This window comes from Vombatus ursinus, unplaced genomic scaffold (assembly GCF_900497805.2).
Source record: "Vombatus ursinus unplaced genomic scaffold, bare-nosed wombat genome assembly UNPS02014786.1, whole genome shotgun sequence".
NCBI lineage: Eukaryota > Metazoa > Chordata > Mammalia > Diprotodontia > Vombatidae > Vombatus > Vombatus ursinus.
Genome location: NW_020954564.1, coordinates 34,941,447 through 34,954,011, shown reverse-complemented (window position 1 = coordinate 34,954,011; position 12,565 = coordinate 34,941,447). Strand labels below are relative to the sequence as shown.

Here is a 12,565-nt window from a genome sequence, read left to right as displayed (position 1 = left end):
CTTCTAAAGGCGCTAAAACTTAAAACTGCACTAAGACTTTGGGGACTGCTGTATAATGGGATCTTGAAAACTAATGCTTGTTTTATTTCTTTAGAAATTGTACTTTTTAAGGCTAGAGATTTTTCCTTCTAATGGATTGAATTCACATAATTTCTGTCATTTTGAAAAACTTAAAAAGGCTTTAGTTCAACCCAGGTTTCATTTTCTGGTTTTTGTCTAGCACTTGGGGCATATGGGGTGGGTCAAGGGAAGATTATTCAAGGAACATGGGAAGAAGCTGAGACTTTGGCATGTAACGATAGTGCAGTCCTTACTTTCCTCCTTCAAAGAGACTCTATGAGGGGCAGCGAGGTGGCGCAGTGGCGAGAGCACCAGTCCTGGAGTCAGGAGGACTTGAGTTCAAATCCAGCCTCAGACTTGTGATACTCACTAGCTGTGTGACCCAGAGTTACTTAACCCAATTGCCTCAAACCACCCCCCCCCAAAAAAAAGAGATCCTATGAAGAACTGTAGGATATCATTGGTTGGATTTGTGTGGAGCCCTGTCCCATACCTGGAATGGACTGCTTCCATGTCTCCAACTGCTGAAAACCTTCTTTTCCTTTTACCTGGGCCCAGCTCAGGTATTGTCAGTCTTCCCCAATTTCCCAACTAGTATTTGTTCCTTCCCTTTCCAACTACTCTGTTGAACTTCAAGGCACTTACCACATTCTATCCTGAATATCATTTGCATGTATTTCATCTGCCGTCTATAAGCTACTTTGAGAGCACGGGCTATTTTTGTATTTTCCAAGTGCCCATTTGCCTTAAGTGACATACACTTGAAAAAAATCTTTTAATTTCACTGGAGTTACCAGGCTTGAGAAGCAAGGGTTTCCAAATTTATAGAAGCAACTGTTTTGAGTTTTTTTTCTCAGCAACAAAAATTACATCCTAAGATCATAGATTTAGAACAAGTAGGGTCCTCGAAGACCATTAACTCCAAGAAAAATGACATGCCCACAGTCCCATAAATACTAAGAGAACCAGCAGTTGACCTAAGATTCAGTAACTCCAAATCCCAAGCTCCTTCCACTGCACCAAGCTGTATAGGTCTTTAATGAGATAACACCTGTAAAGTGCTTTGCAAACCTTATAGCATGGTAGAAATTCTAGCTACAAATACTATCTTCATTGTCTGGTGAGGCTATGGGAGGTTAAGTGCCTTGCGCAAAATTATACAGCAAGGAATGTAATGTCAAATCCAGGTTCTCCAACTTCAAGTTAGAATAAATAGCATCTGAAATAGTATTCCTATGGTATGTTGAATTTGGATTTGGCATGCAAAAAAGTAGTGGGTATATTCCAAACGACTCAGGATGAAACATATTACTCACTTCCTGACAAGAGGTGGTCTTGAGACAAAATTACAGACATAAAATTTTTGGACATGCTTTTGATTAGGCTTAAGTTAACAGTTTCCCCCCCCCAATTATTTTTGGGGGGTGGGGGGAAGGAAAGAAGAAAATAATTGTTGAATAATTTTAAAATGTTTTTAAAAATATACATATACATGTGTATATATACTATATGTGTATGTGTATATATATGTATATGCGTATGTTAGGTATCTTGCAATTGCCTACCTTTCCGCCAGGATGCCCCACTAGTACCTCAATTTTAAAACTTAAAACTGAGCTTATCTTTTCCCAAAAACTTTCCCCTGCCAATTGTCAATAGCACCCCCTTCACCCAGTCTCCTATATTTATAAGCTGGGAGTTAAATTGCCTCTCCCTCACCTCTCACGTCCAATCAATTACCTGTTAATTCCACCAAAAACATCCACATTTTCTATTCCCAAAGCTGCAACCCTAGTACTGTACTTGTGCCCACTTCTACTCTATCTTCATTCCCAATGTCTTTCATGCTTCCTTTGATCCTAGATCTCTGCTCAAGTACTACTTTTAATTCTTCATTCTTCCTGGCATGGAAGTGACCATGGGTTCTTCAACTCTGGCAAGTTCTATCAATCTGGAAAGGCTGATTTAGGCCTAATGGCAATGACAGTGCTACTCACTGAATAGCCTGCTTAAGGCTAGATAGTCATCATCTGGTGCTTATCCACCAAATAGTCTTTAAATTTTTGACCACAACTCCCTAAATAAATGAAGATGAAACATACCACTTACCTCCTGACAAAGAAATGTACTTAATAATGTAGAGACATACACTTTTAGAAATGATTAATGTGGATTTTTTTTTTGCCAGAGTATGTAGATACATATTGGGGAATTTTGTTTTAATTTGCACAATTGGGAGAGGCCAAATCAATTAAAAAAAAACTTCCTTGAAAAAATTTTAACAATGGTGACATAAAAATGGCAAAAAAATTTGAGGTACAAAATCTCATCACTTGGTTCACAACGCCTGCTGCAACAAGCAGCTCAGTACTTTTAACTTTCCAATTCATTTTGACCCATTGAACAGCCCCTCCCAGAGCAGTCACTCTCCCAGCCTTTACCCAAATATTTTTCCTCCCACAAATTCAACGAAAACTCTTTTTACTTAGCATGGCATTTGCTTTGTAGTACTCTTCCTAGCTCCACATTCCTTGACAGTCAGCCTGCCCTCAGACTGATCTTTAAAGGTCCCTTCAGCTCTGGAATCATGTCTGAAAGTTCCCACTAGGTTGATTTTACTTCCCATGCAGCCATTCTGGGATTTAAGCTCCTCTGGTTTTCCCTTTCTCTACCAAGCCAAACCAACTGCTTCTTCCCAAGCTACTCAAGAATACCAGGACATCTGAAATGAGAAAGCCCTTAAGGGTCATCCAGCTCAACCCTCTTTTTTTAATGAAGAAACTATCAGACAGATGAAATGACTTGCCCAAGTACATATAACTAGCTCCCTAACTATCCTTGGCATCTTGCCTGAACTGAAGAGAACAAAGCTTCTACTTGTGAACTGAGGACACATCAATTCTTGTCAATGGAATACAATATATAGTTTAAGAAATACCTTGAGCTACATATTGCCCTTACCTGACACAGAAACATATCTATATCTATATCTATCTATATATATATATATAAAAACTTTTCCCTATTATTCAAGCATATACCTTGATAACCTCCTCCCCCTCCAAAAAAACAAAAACTAGGCACAGGTTCAAAAAGCATTTATTAATCATTTACTTCTACTATTTCTGCACAGATGTCAGGCACCATACAAAAAGAATGGTTAGTCAAAAGTATAGTAACCACTATTAAAATTAGATTGTTGCAAAGCATTAACTCCCCTCCCCCATCACCATTTCCGAGCCATGATTCCCTCAACTGGGAATACTAACAATTGCATTGCCTACACAACAAGATTTCAAAACAAGTGCCACATAAATGTGAATGCTATTAACAGTCAGCTCATCCATGTCAATGTACATCACTGATGTACATATATAAAATGCAGATTAATCTAACCAGAAGGGTGTTATGACCTCCACCCAATATAAAAGCAGGATTGGGATGGGTGTGGAGAAGTAAAGCATAAACCCCAGTATAGTCCTTGTACCCAGCCAAAGTTGAGTAAAAAGTTTATAATAGATAAGCTTTCCTGTCCTGGGTAGAACAAGGCAGTTTCCCTGCTGTACAGCTGGATTGGAACTTATGATATTGGGAAATATAGCTAACCATGACATTCAGAAGAGGATTTAGACCCTGAAGATGATTAACCTGTTCCCTGAATATTTCCACTTAGGATCAAAGGTTTTCTCTATTATATTTGAAGCATTTAAGACATGACAAGTGAGATACAGGTGAAATCAGGGTGGCGAAGGTTTGGAAGAGGCAGGAGTAAATGAGTGTTCATTCTGATTTTTTTTGTGTCAATATTTATTTGAAACAATCTTGTGGAAAGGTAAGTTAACTGTAGTCTGCTAAAGAACAAAGGAAAAAGAGGTACAGAATTACGGCAGTCAGCAGATCCTAAAGAGATTGAATATGATGCCTTTCCTTTACATTTCTTTTTCTGGGGTATCTTAAGAAAAATCAGTCTTTAAGTAAGATGGGGAGAAGTAAAAGTTATTAAATGGCAACAGGTAGAAATCTGAAAAGGGCCAATGCAAATTCCACAGGTCAAACAATTCTCACAGGCCTAATACTGGGAGGGGGACGGGACTATTGGCAAACAGACTTAAGACAAATGCAGACCTGCATTTGTATGAGTTTCTTCACCGGGAATTCCCTATATTAGTAAGAACAAGAGGTCCAGCCCCCATCCTTATCCTATTGGCCAAACTACAGTACAACTACTTTCAAATGATTCAGGGGCCTACCTATACAACACTCATTAAAGACAGCGTGACCCTTTCTAGCGAATCACAAAGTTGGAAGGGGTTATCCAGTTGAATTCTCTCCAGGGGAACTAGAAAATAAATGTTAAAGGCAGATCTACAGTTATCAAGTCATAAATTCGGAGGTCCCAAGTTTAAAGTTGCACCAGTGACACTTCTAAAACCCCTGAGATTTGTGAAGTTGCTACTAATGTAATAGAAGATGCTTCTAATGTAACAGCCTTCCCCTAGCAGGAGGAGGATGGGTCAACACTGAAATGAGGTTTTCCTTAAGAAAGCCCAATGAATTCCAGTGCATTCTCCCTCTATGAAAAAGCTTAGCAACAGCAAAAGAGCAGACTAAGGATTACTTGAGGATTGGCTGGCATCTTCTCCTTTAGTACCTATAACCTTAGTGCCTGCCTCACTGTACCCAAGGCAATGCTAAGCATAGTGGAAGCTCAATAAATATTGGATTGACTTTAGCTATCTGTACATAATACATTTCCATGCCTGTAAATGGCATGAAGCTGTTAGGCTTTAAACATCAAGGACACTAGAAACCACTCTGCAAAGTAAGCGAGACATCAAAAGTCGGTAATGTAGGGGACCCCTGAGAAAAGGCCAATAGATTAACATGTGCTACTTAAGTGTTCGGAGAAATTACTCTTCTTCCTCCCCTTACAGTGCCCACAATGCACATTTTCTAAAGGCTCTGGGGACTATTAACTTCCAAAGCAACATGTTTAGAGCAACTGGCTTTTTTGGACTATTTATTTAAAAAGCATGAGCCAAAGGGAAAGATACAAGCTAAGGAACGCTTATGTTAAATAGTCTTTTCTTTCAAGTGACTATCCCTGTACTAGAAGTAACAAGGTATTCATAAGCACCTGAGTTCTGTCAGCTGGTTCTGTTCCACCAAGAGTAACTCAAAGAATCCCAAATGGCTATATCAGCAACATTATTATGCGAAAACCCATCTAGACAGGGCTATTTTAAGGATGCCCATTACTTCCCAATGCTTCACTGATGTTTACAATAATAAAGCCCTAGAGAATGCTACATAGAACTATATACAATTGTTAACTCCTTTCTTTAAGGAATTTTCTTCAGCACTAAAACCATTTAGGAAGCAGTGTAGCATTCTCCAGCTTACCAACTAAAAGGCACAAAAAAAGCTGTACTCACTAAATGAGTTAGTATGAAATAAGAGATAAGAATATTCACTCTTAGGATGAGCTTTCAGTCTGTATGAAGCTAGATTCTCTAGGCTCCAAAAAGATTGAAGTACCATACCAAATACTATACAGAAATAATTTAAAATATTTATACAAGAATGTAATTGCAGCATGGCTAAAGCTTCACATTCTACAGTAAGGGCAATTGAACTGCCAACCTAGCTATCGAATATGAGCTTATTTCTTTTATCCTATCCATTTATACGGTAGTTTTCATGTATTTCTGGATGGATGTCACACACAAAAGCCAACAGGTTTTCCAGGACTTCCTCCCTGTTCTTCTCGAAGTGATTCTGGAGGACAGTCATCTTCTCCAAAGTTTCCTTCTCTATTTCAGAGCTGCAACTGCCATGGCTACCAAGAGCCTAGTGGGGAGGGACAGAGAACAAATGTCAAGATTATAGGAAAAGTATCTAAAAAGTATGTTGCTTAGTCTAAAGAGAAACCCAATTTCACCAATAATATAAATAATTCAGCAATAAGCATTTTTAACAAACGCTTTCCTTCTACAAACAGTAATGCTTCCAGCTTAATACCTTAGTATCAGATACCAGGGGAGCTTGGGATGTCTAAAATACGAATGCACCAAAAAATACACATAGCAATGATAAACCTGTATGGTAAGAGGTTTCAGTTTCTACAGTTAAGCCTTCTTATTCTACATGAAAATATTCAAGAAATAATAAAAAGATGTGACTATCTTTCCAGTTACACACCTCAATCCAGCCAATGACAAAAAGATCCCTCTCACTTTGTGACAATTTCAAAACATCATCCTAATAAGTAAGGTCCCAGATATAAATCATAATCCTAGCAACATCAATTACGCATCAACTTTATATGAACTTAATGACCAACTTCTGGGGGACAAGAATGATTCCTATATAGGACAACCATGCTTCCGACAGCTTGATATACTCAATGTTAAATGAAAGAATAAAAATGTCCATGAACATAGTATGGGGATGCTAATTAGGCTGATAGTTTACAACACTGTTAAGGGTACATATTTTCCACACAAGAAAAAATCCTAAGTTCAACCATACCAATAACGCCAGCAATACCAAAATATATATTAGTCACAAGGCCAAGTGGTGTGGGAGTTGGAGGACTGATGGATCACAGACTTATCACGTGTCCTACAGAAAAGGTATCAGCAATAAAGCCTTCATGTAACTAAGGAAAACATTCCAGAATCCAATATTATAGTATCTTGAATCTGAAGTGAAAAAAAGTCATGCTTTCAAATTTTAGTGCCAACACTTTTAAAAGGAGGGAATTCTTTTAAGTTTGTGAGTAGTATAAAGCATTTTTCATTCATACACTTCATAAATCTTCATCTTTAACCTGTTCAGTTCCAGTGATGTTATCACCTCCCGAACTAAGCTTGCATATGGTTATGGCTTAAAACAATGGATTCTGAAGCTGACTAAGCTCAGCTAACTTTCACTGGTGTGTCCACCAGGCAGAGGCAAGCATCCTTCCAAACGGAAGGACATTAGTATGGTCTCCACATCAGATGGCTAAGGGAGCAAGATCAACAACAAATGAGAACCAACCGCAGCTTCTTTGGCTTTAAACTCTTTCTCCCTCTGCAGTCGGTACTGCTCAATCTCAGCCTGAGCTTCTTCTTTTGCTTGCTTCAGCCTCCGGTTCTTTCCTGTTTTCAAAGGGAAGAGTTGCATCAGAAAGACATTATAAGATAGAAAGGAGATTTTGAAATATTTTGTTGATTTTTATCAGGAAGCAAAAAGTGCAAGGATAAGACCCTGGGGTATGAAAGGACCAAAGGGAAGAATCAGAGATTCAGTGCTGCAAGAAACCTCGGAAGTCTTCAAGTCCAGCTCTACCCAGGAAAAACAATGCTAGTATCTGAGGCAGTACCTGAACTGAGATCTTCCTGACTCCAATTCTAATCTCTTATCTACTCTAACATGCTGCCTCTCAGGGAGATGAAAAACATACAATTAGAGCCTGGCCTGGCTGATCTTTCAAGGGGACAGACATTAGGTTACATTCCTAGGAAAGGTTATGTACCTAACCCTTTCAGAAAGGTCACCAGCACTTCTTCTCCAACTCTATCATCCAACCATTCTATCACCAAGAATGATTACATCAGACTTAATTTCATAAGTTGGGTACTTGCCTTCCAAAGGTCTTTTCCAAACCACACCGAAGATGAGGCAATCAACATGATTATCTGCACTAATTCTATTCAATTTTTCAATAGGTGGAGAACTACATTAAATCATTACCAACTGCTAGTATGGCATAAACTAAGAAGATATCAATATTGTCTACAGGAACACATCCCCAAATTAATCTCCAGATACATCTAGAAAAATCAAATGATTACAAAGAAAAACAATTTTCCTTAGGCCTAACTTTCTATTATGAGAAGCCTATGTGGAACAGCACTTATTTTCAAGCCTGAAATAAACCCTAAGGTAATACTGGAGCTAGAAGTAAAAAGAAGAGAGAAAGTCTTGGCCTGTAACCATTTTCCAGAAGCAATAAAAGAGCCCAAGAGGTAAAATACTGTTTTTTTCTTAACCTGTGTTTTTATATTGTTTTATTCAATGACACTAAGTTGTCAGCTGGGAACCAGGAAATCAAGCTCAAGGTGGGAACCAGGGCTTGAACTCGGCAAAGCATCATTGATCTCCTGTCTCTGAAGACCACAGTTGTCCTTTCCCTTGGGAGTCCTTGAGTCTCTTCTAACCTTTACCAACCTGTCTCTCCTTTATTTCTGGGGTCCCTATATGTTTCAGACACTAACACAGTTACTGTTTCTCTCTCATCTTTCTGTGTTTCTTTGCCCATTGTTTTTCTTTGGCACAATTCTTTTGTCTCCAAGTTTTCACTTCTTTGTTTCCTGGTTTGCTTTTTAACTTGTGGTGGGCCCTCCTCAACTGCCTTAGCTTTTCAGTCCCTAGCTCCTTCCAGTTTATCTATGAAATTCTCAAGTCTTCTCCCTTTGCCTATCTCTAGGTATCACAAAACAACAACAAAAACCTCAGCCCCTCCTCCTCAGTTGATTTCCCCACTTCAGTTACTGGCACGATCATTCTCTTCTTAGTCATTCTGGCTTAAAACCTTAAGTCATTATAGCCTTTCTCCCTTAACAGGCCACACCCATCTGGTCACTCAAGTTCTGTCTATTCCACTTCATCAATGCCTCTTCTCACTATCCCTTCCTCTCCATTCCCAACAGAGTTCAGGCCCTCATTATCCATCATATAGGTCATCATAAACATCTTTTTTAAATGGCTTTCTCATCCTCAATCCATCCCAATACTGCTGCCAGAGTAATATGCCTAAAGTACAGATTTAAGCACCCCAACTCCAACTCAAACTTCTGAATGGATTCCACTCTCAAAGTTACCAAATACAAATCCCTTTAGCCCAGTAACAATGCCTCCCACAATCTAGCCCCAATCTACATTTCCATTTGAGCCCAATGGACTATATATACACTGGTCTCTGAAACAGGCCTGAGCCAATTCCTTAATGTCCCCATTTCCTAATCATGAAAATCCTCCACAGGCCAGCTTAAATACTATCTCTTACCTCTTGCTCTGGAATAGCAATCTTTAATTTATCCCTCTGTACCTTTCCAATGGGCAGCTAGGTGTCAAAACAAAAAGACTTTTTTCCTGAGTTTAAATCTAGCTTCAGACACTTACTAGTTGTGTGATCCTGGGCAAATCACTTAAGCCTATTTGCCTGAGTTTCCTCATCTGTCAAATGAACTGGCGAAGGAAATGGCAAATCACTTCAGTATCTTTGCCAAGAAAAACCCAAGTGGGGCCATGAAGTTGGACATGACTGAGCAATAACAACACCTTTCTGATGCTCTGATGCACTAATGAACTCACGCTCCACTTTTATTAGTTATTTGAATTTCTTACCTCTTCCATTAAAAATCCATAAGATCTTTGGGAAAAGTTGCCATTCTTTTTCAGTATATCAGAAAGCCTCTGTGGACCCTCAGCGTGTTTACTGAATGGGTAAAGTTCAGGGGCTAAGATGAAAAGAAATCTCAGCACTCCACAATGACCAAACACCAGCAAAGGGACAACAATTAGCAGGTATTTAGTTTTCAACCCATAGCTAAACGATCCAGTAATTCTAGGATTGAGTGTGGAGAGTGATTTTAGGCCTAAAGCTGGGGTGGAGAACCTGCAGTCAGTCTCAAGGCCACATGTGGCCCTCTAGGTCCTCAAGTTCCGCCCTTTGACTGAATCCAAACTTCACAGAACAAATCCCCTTAATAAAAGGATTTGTTCTGTAAAACTTGGACTCAGTCAAAAGGCCACACCCAAAGCCTAGAAGGCCACAGGTGGCCTCAAGGCTGCAGGTTTCCCATCCCTGGTCTAAAGAATGAGTTAGGGAGCAAATCTGCCCTCTAACAACTATTCCTCCTTTATATTATTCCACCATTGCACACTCCCAAGCAATTCTGAACTACAAGTAGTTAGGGACCAGAAACCAGAATTCTACCATTCAACAATGGGTAGAACAGTGGTAATTGTTTCTGCTTAAAGTCAAGCACAAAGACTCCATGATTTAATTCAGACTTCTGGATTCTTCCTCTCCCAAAATTATTCAAAGAAAATTAAAGATAATTACATAGAGTTTTAAAGTTTGGAAAGCACTTTTCCTACTTTTGAGTCTTTCAAAAACTCTGGGTACCACTGACATTATAATCCTTATACTTTACTGAAGGGGAAGCATAGGCTCAGAATGGTTAAATAATTTGAACATGATCACACAGATAAATAAGTGTTCCTGGAAGGATTTGAACCCAGGTCTTCCTGAAAGTCCTCAAAATCCAACACTATTTGACACCATGCCTTTAAAAAGAGCCCATTTGCTTGTAAGCATGCTGAAATCTCTGGTCTATGCACCTTTCCATTAGCTGTCCCCCAACTCCTAGAATGCACTCAGTCCCCGATTTAAATCAGAAAGCTCTAGCATCACCTTCTACAGAAAGCCTTTTCTGGTCCTCCCAGATGTTAATGCTCAAAATCCTCAAAACTATCTTGTATTTACTCTGCATGTATTCTGTATATAGTTATACATATATGTCTCCTCCCATTAGAATGTAAGCTCCATTAGGGCAGAGATTTTTTCACTTTTATCTTTGCATGCTCAGAACTCATCGTACAATAAGTGTTTCATAAGTGACTGGCTTACTATGTTCAAGACCCTCTGAAATACAAAGATTAAAATCTTTACCCTAAAAGACCTTACAAGCTAAAAGGGGAGTAGTATATACACACTTAAGTAGAATAGAAGGTAGAATGGTAATAAAGCCAAAGCAGAAATCCAAAATGTCACAGAAAAAAAAGTGAGCCGAGGTAGACAAGGCTTCAGGAAGGGTCAAAGACTACATTCCAGGGACCCCCCGGGAGGGGTGAGGGAGGAGTGGGCAGGACCGACAGTGGGGAAAAGTAAGTGGTTTCTCGGGTTAAGAAAGCAAGAACGTCCAGTGCCTGAAGGAGGAAAGTTTGAAATGAACCTGGAGAGGTGGAGAGAAGTTGAATTTACTTCCGCGAAGGCACCCAGCTTCCCAGTATAGAGGTCCCTCCCTAAGCCAGTTTCTCGGCTCTTCTCCCCCTCCACGGATCAGCCTTCACCTCGGACCCGCCCTACCCCGTTCCCAGGCCAGCCAAAGGGCGATAATGACGGGCAAGGGAGTGGGGGGAGGTTATCACTCCACAAGACCTGGGGGCGAAAAGGGGCCTTCGCTGCAGCTCTGACCCCAAGCTCCCCCATATCCCTCCAGCCTCGAGCCCCCCGATCCAAGTCGCCCCAAGACCTCCCCACACACCGACCCTGAGCCACAACGAACTCCGATCGGGAATTAACTTAATTCCTACCCAATCCTCCCCGTCACCCCTCAGGCCCCACAATCCCCCGCGCCCCAGGTGCCGCCGGCGCCGCCGCTCACGTTTGCGGGCCTCAGAAACCTTCTCGGCGGCGCGCTTCTCCGCCTGCAGCAGCTGCTGGATACCCTGAGACTGGCTGGCCATGGCGACTCCAACAACGCTAGGCCTCGACAGGTCCCAAACCTTCTTCCTTCACTCCTTCTTCACCAAAAGTCAGCTGACCTGCCCCGCCCCACGGTCAGGCCACGTGAGTGCCAGCGATGACGCGCCGTGCGTCCAGCGATCACGCCCCGCCCATTCTCAGCTAGGGTCAAATGATTGGCTGTTGGGTCGGGGAAGAAAAAAGATCCCTCCTCTCTCCCCCCCTCCCGGCCTTGGGCTCTTCTGGACATGCGCAAGAACTTCTCTTCCTCTCTGACATACCCCGCCCCCATCTCCCTTGACAACCTTGGAGAGGTTCCCTGGTGGAATCACAACCCGCAGGAGCTGGGAGGGGACTCTGGAGTCCTAAACCAACCCAGCCCTTAAAAAAAAAAAATTTATTCATGCCTTTTGTCTCTACATCAGTCATTTTTTCCTATCTTTGAAATTATTATTATCTTTTGATTTTGCATTACTGATCTTCGTTTGTGAATCATTTTTTCCTTCCTTACTACCCTAGCCAGTGAACCACCCCTTGTAACAATTTTTTTTAAAGAGAGGGGAAAAAAGCAATTCACAAGCAATAGAATCTGACAGTATATATAATCCTTTGTAAGAAAGAATTTAAAAGGGGGGAGGGGCAGTTAACAATGTATCTAATGTTCCTCATATAATCCTTCACCTCTGCAAAGAAGGGAAGGGTTCATGGCAGTACTGGTGGGGGGACTTAGAACAAAGAAAAATAATTAAGGAAAAATATCCAGTAGATATAGAAGTGATCACATCTGATAACGTACTACACAACAGTCTACCCTCTGCCTTGAAGAGGGTAATATTCTCTATCCTTCATTATCCAGTCACCTTTTAGAAATGAGGAAGGGAATAGGTTCATGGATTTAGAGCTGGAAGGCCTTAAGTTCCCAAGCTCCAGTGCTCTCCCCAATGCTCCCAAATTACTTGGTACTTCTTTATCGGTGTTCATGTT

The 12,565-nt window shown here is 40.7% G+C and overlaps 1 protein-coding gene across 1 annotated transcript; it reads right to left on the bottom strand.

Moving 5' to 3' along the window:
* Positions 1-3,142: 3,142 nt before the first annotated feature.
* On the bottom strand, positions 3,143-11,671 carry LOC114047087 (V-type proton ATPase subunit G 1). Its single transcript, XM_027867799.1, has 3 exons — positions 11,502-11,671; positions 7,105-7,205; positions 3,143-5,910 (listed from the first exon to the last, which is right to left on the bottom strand). Exons 1-3 carry the CDS (start codon positions 11,581-11,583, stop codon positions 5,737-5,739), a joined length of 357 nt encoding a protein of 118 aa, XP_027723600.1. The 5' UTR covers positions 11,584-11,671; the 3' UTR covers positions 3,143-5,736.
* Between the last annotated feature and the right edge of the window lie 894 nt (positions 11,672-12,565).

What these genes read in the sequence shown, in the direction of transcription:
- LOC114047087 (XM_027867799.1), bottom strand. Translation starts at nt 11,583, where the DNA reads ATGGCCAGCCAGTCTCAGGGTATCCAGCAGCTGCTGCAGGCGGAGAAG. An exon ending in GGTTTCTGAGGCCCGCAAAC is followed by an intron (nt 7,206 to 11,501) that starts GTGAGCGGCGGC and finishes CTTTGAAAACAG; the next exon opens with GAAAGAACCGGAGGCTGAAG. An exon ending in TTAAAGCCAAAGAAGCTGCG is followed by an intron (nt 5,911 to 7,104) that starts GTTGGTTCTCAT and finishes CCTCCCCACTAG; the next exon opens with GCTCTTGGTAGCCATGGCAG.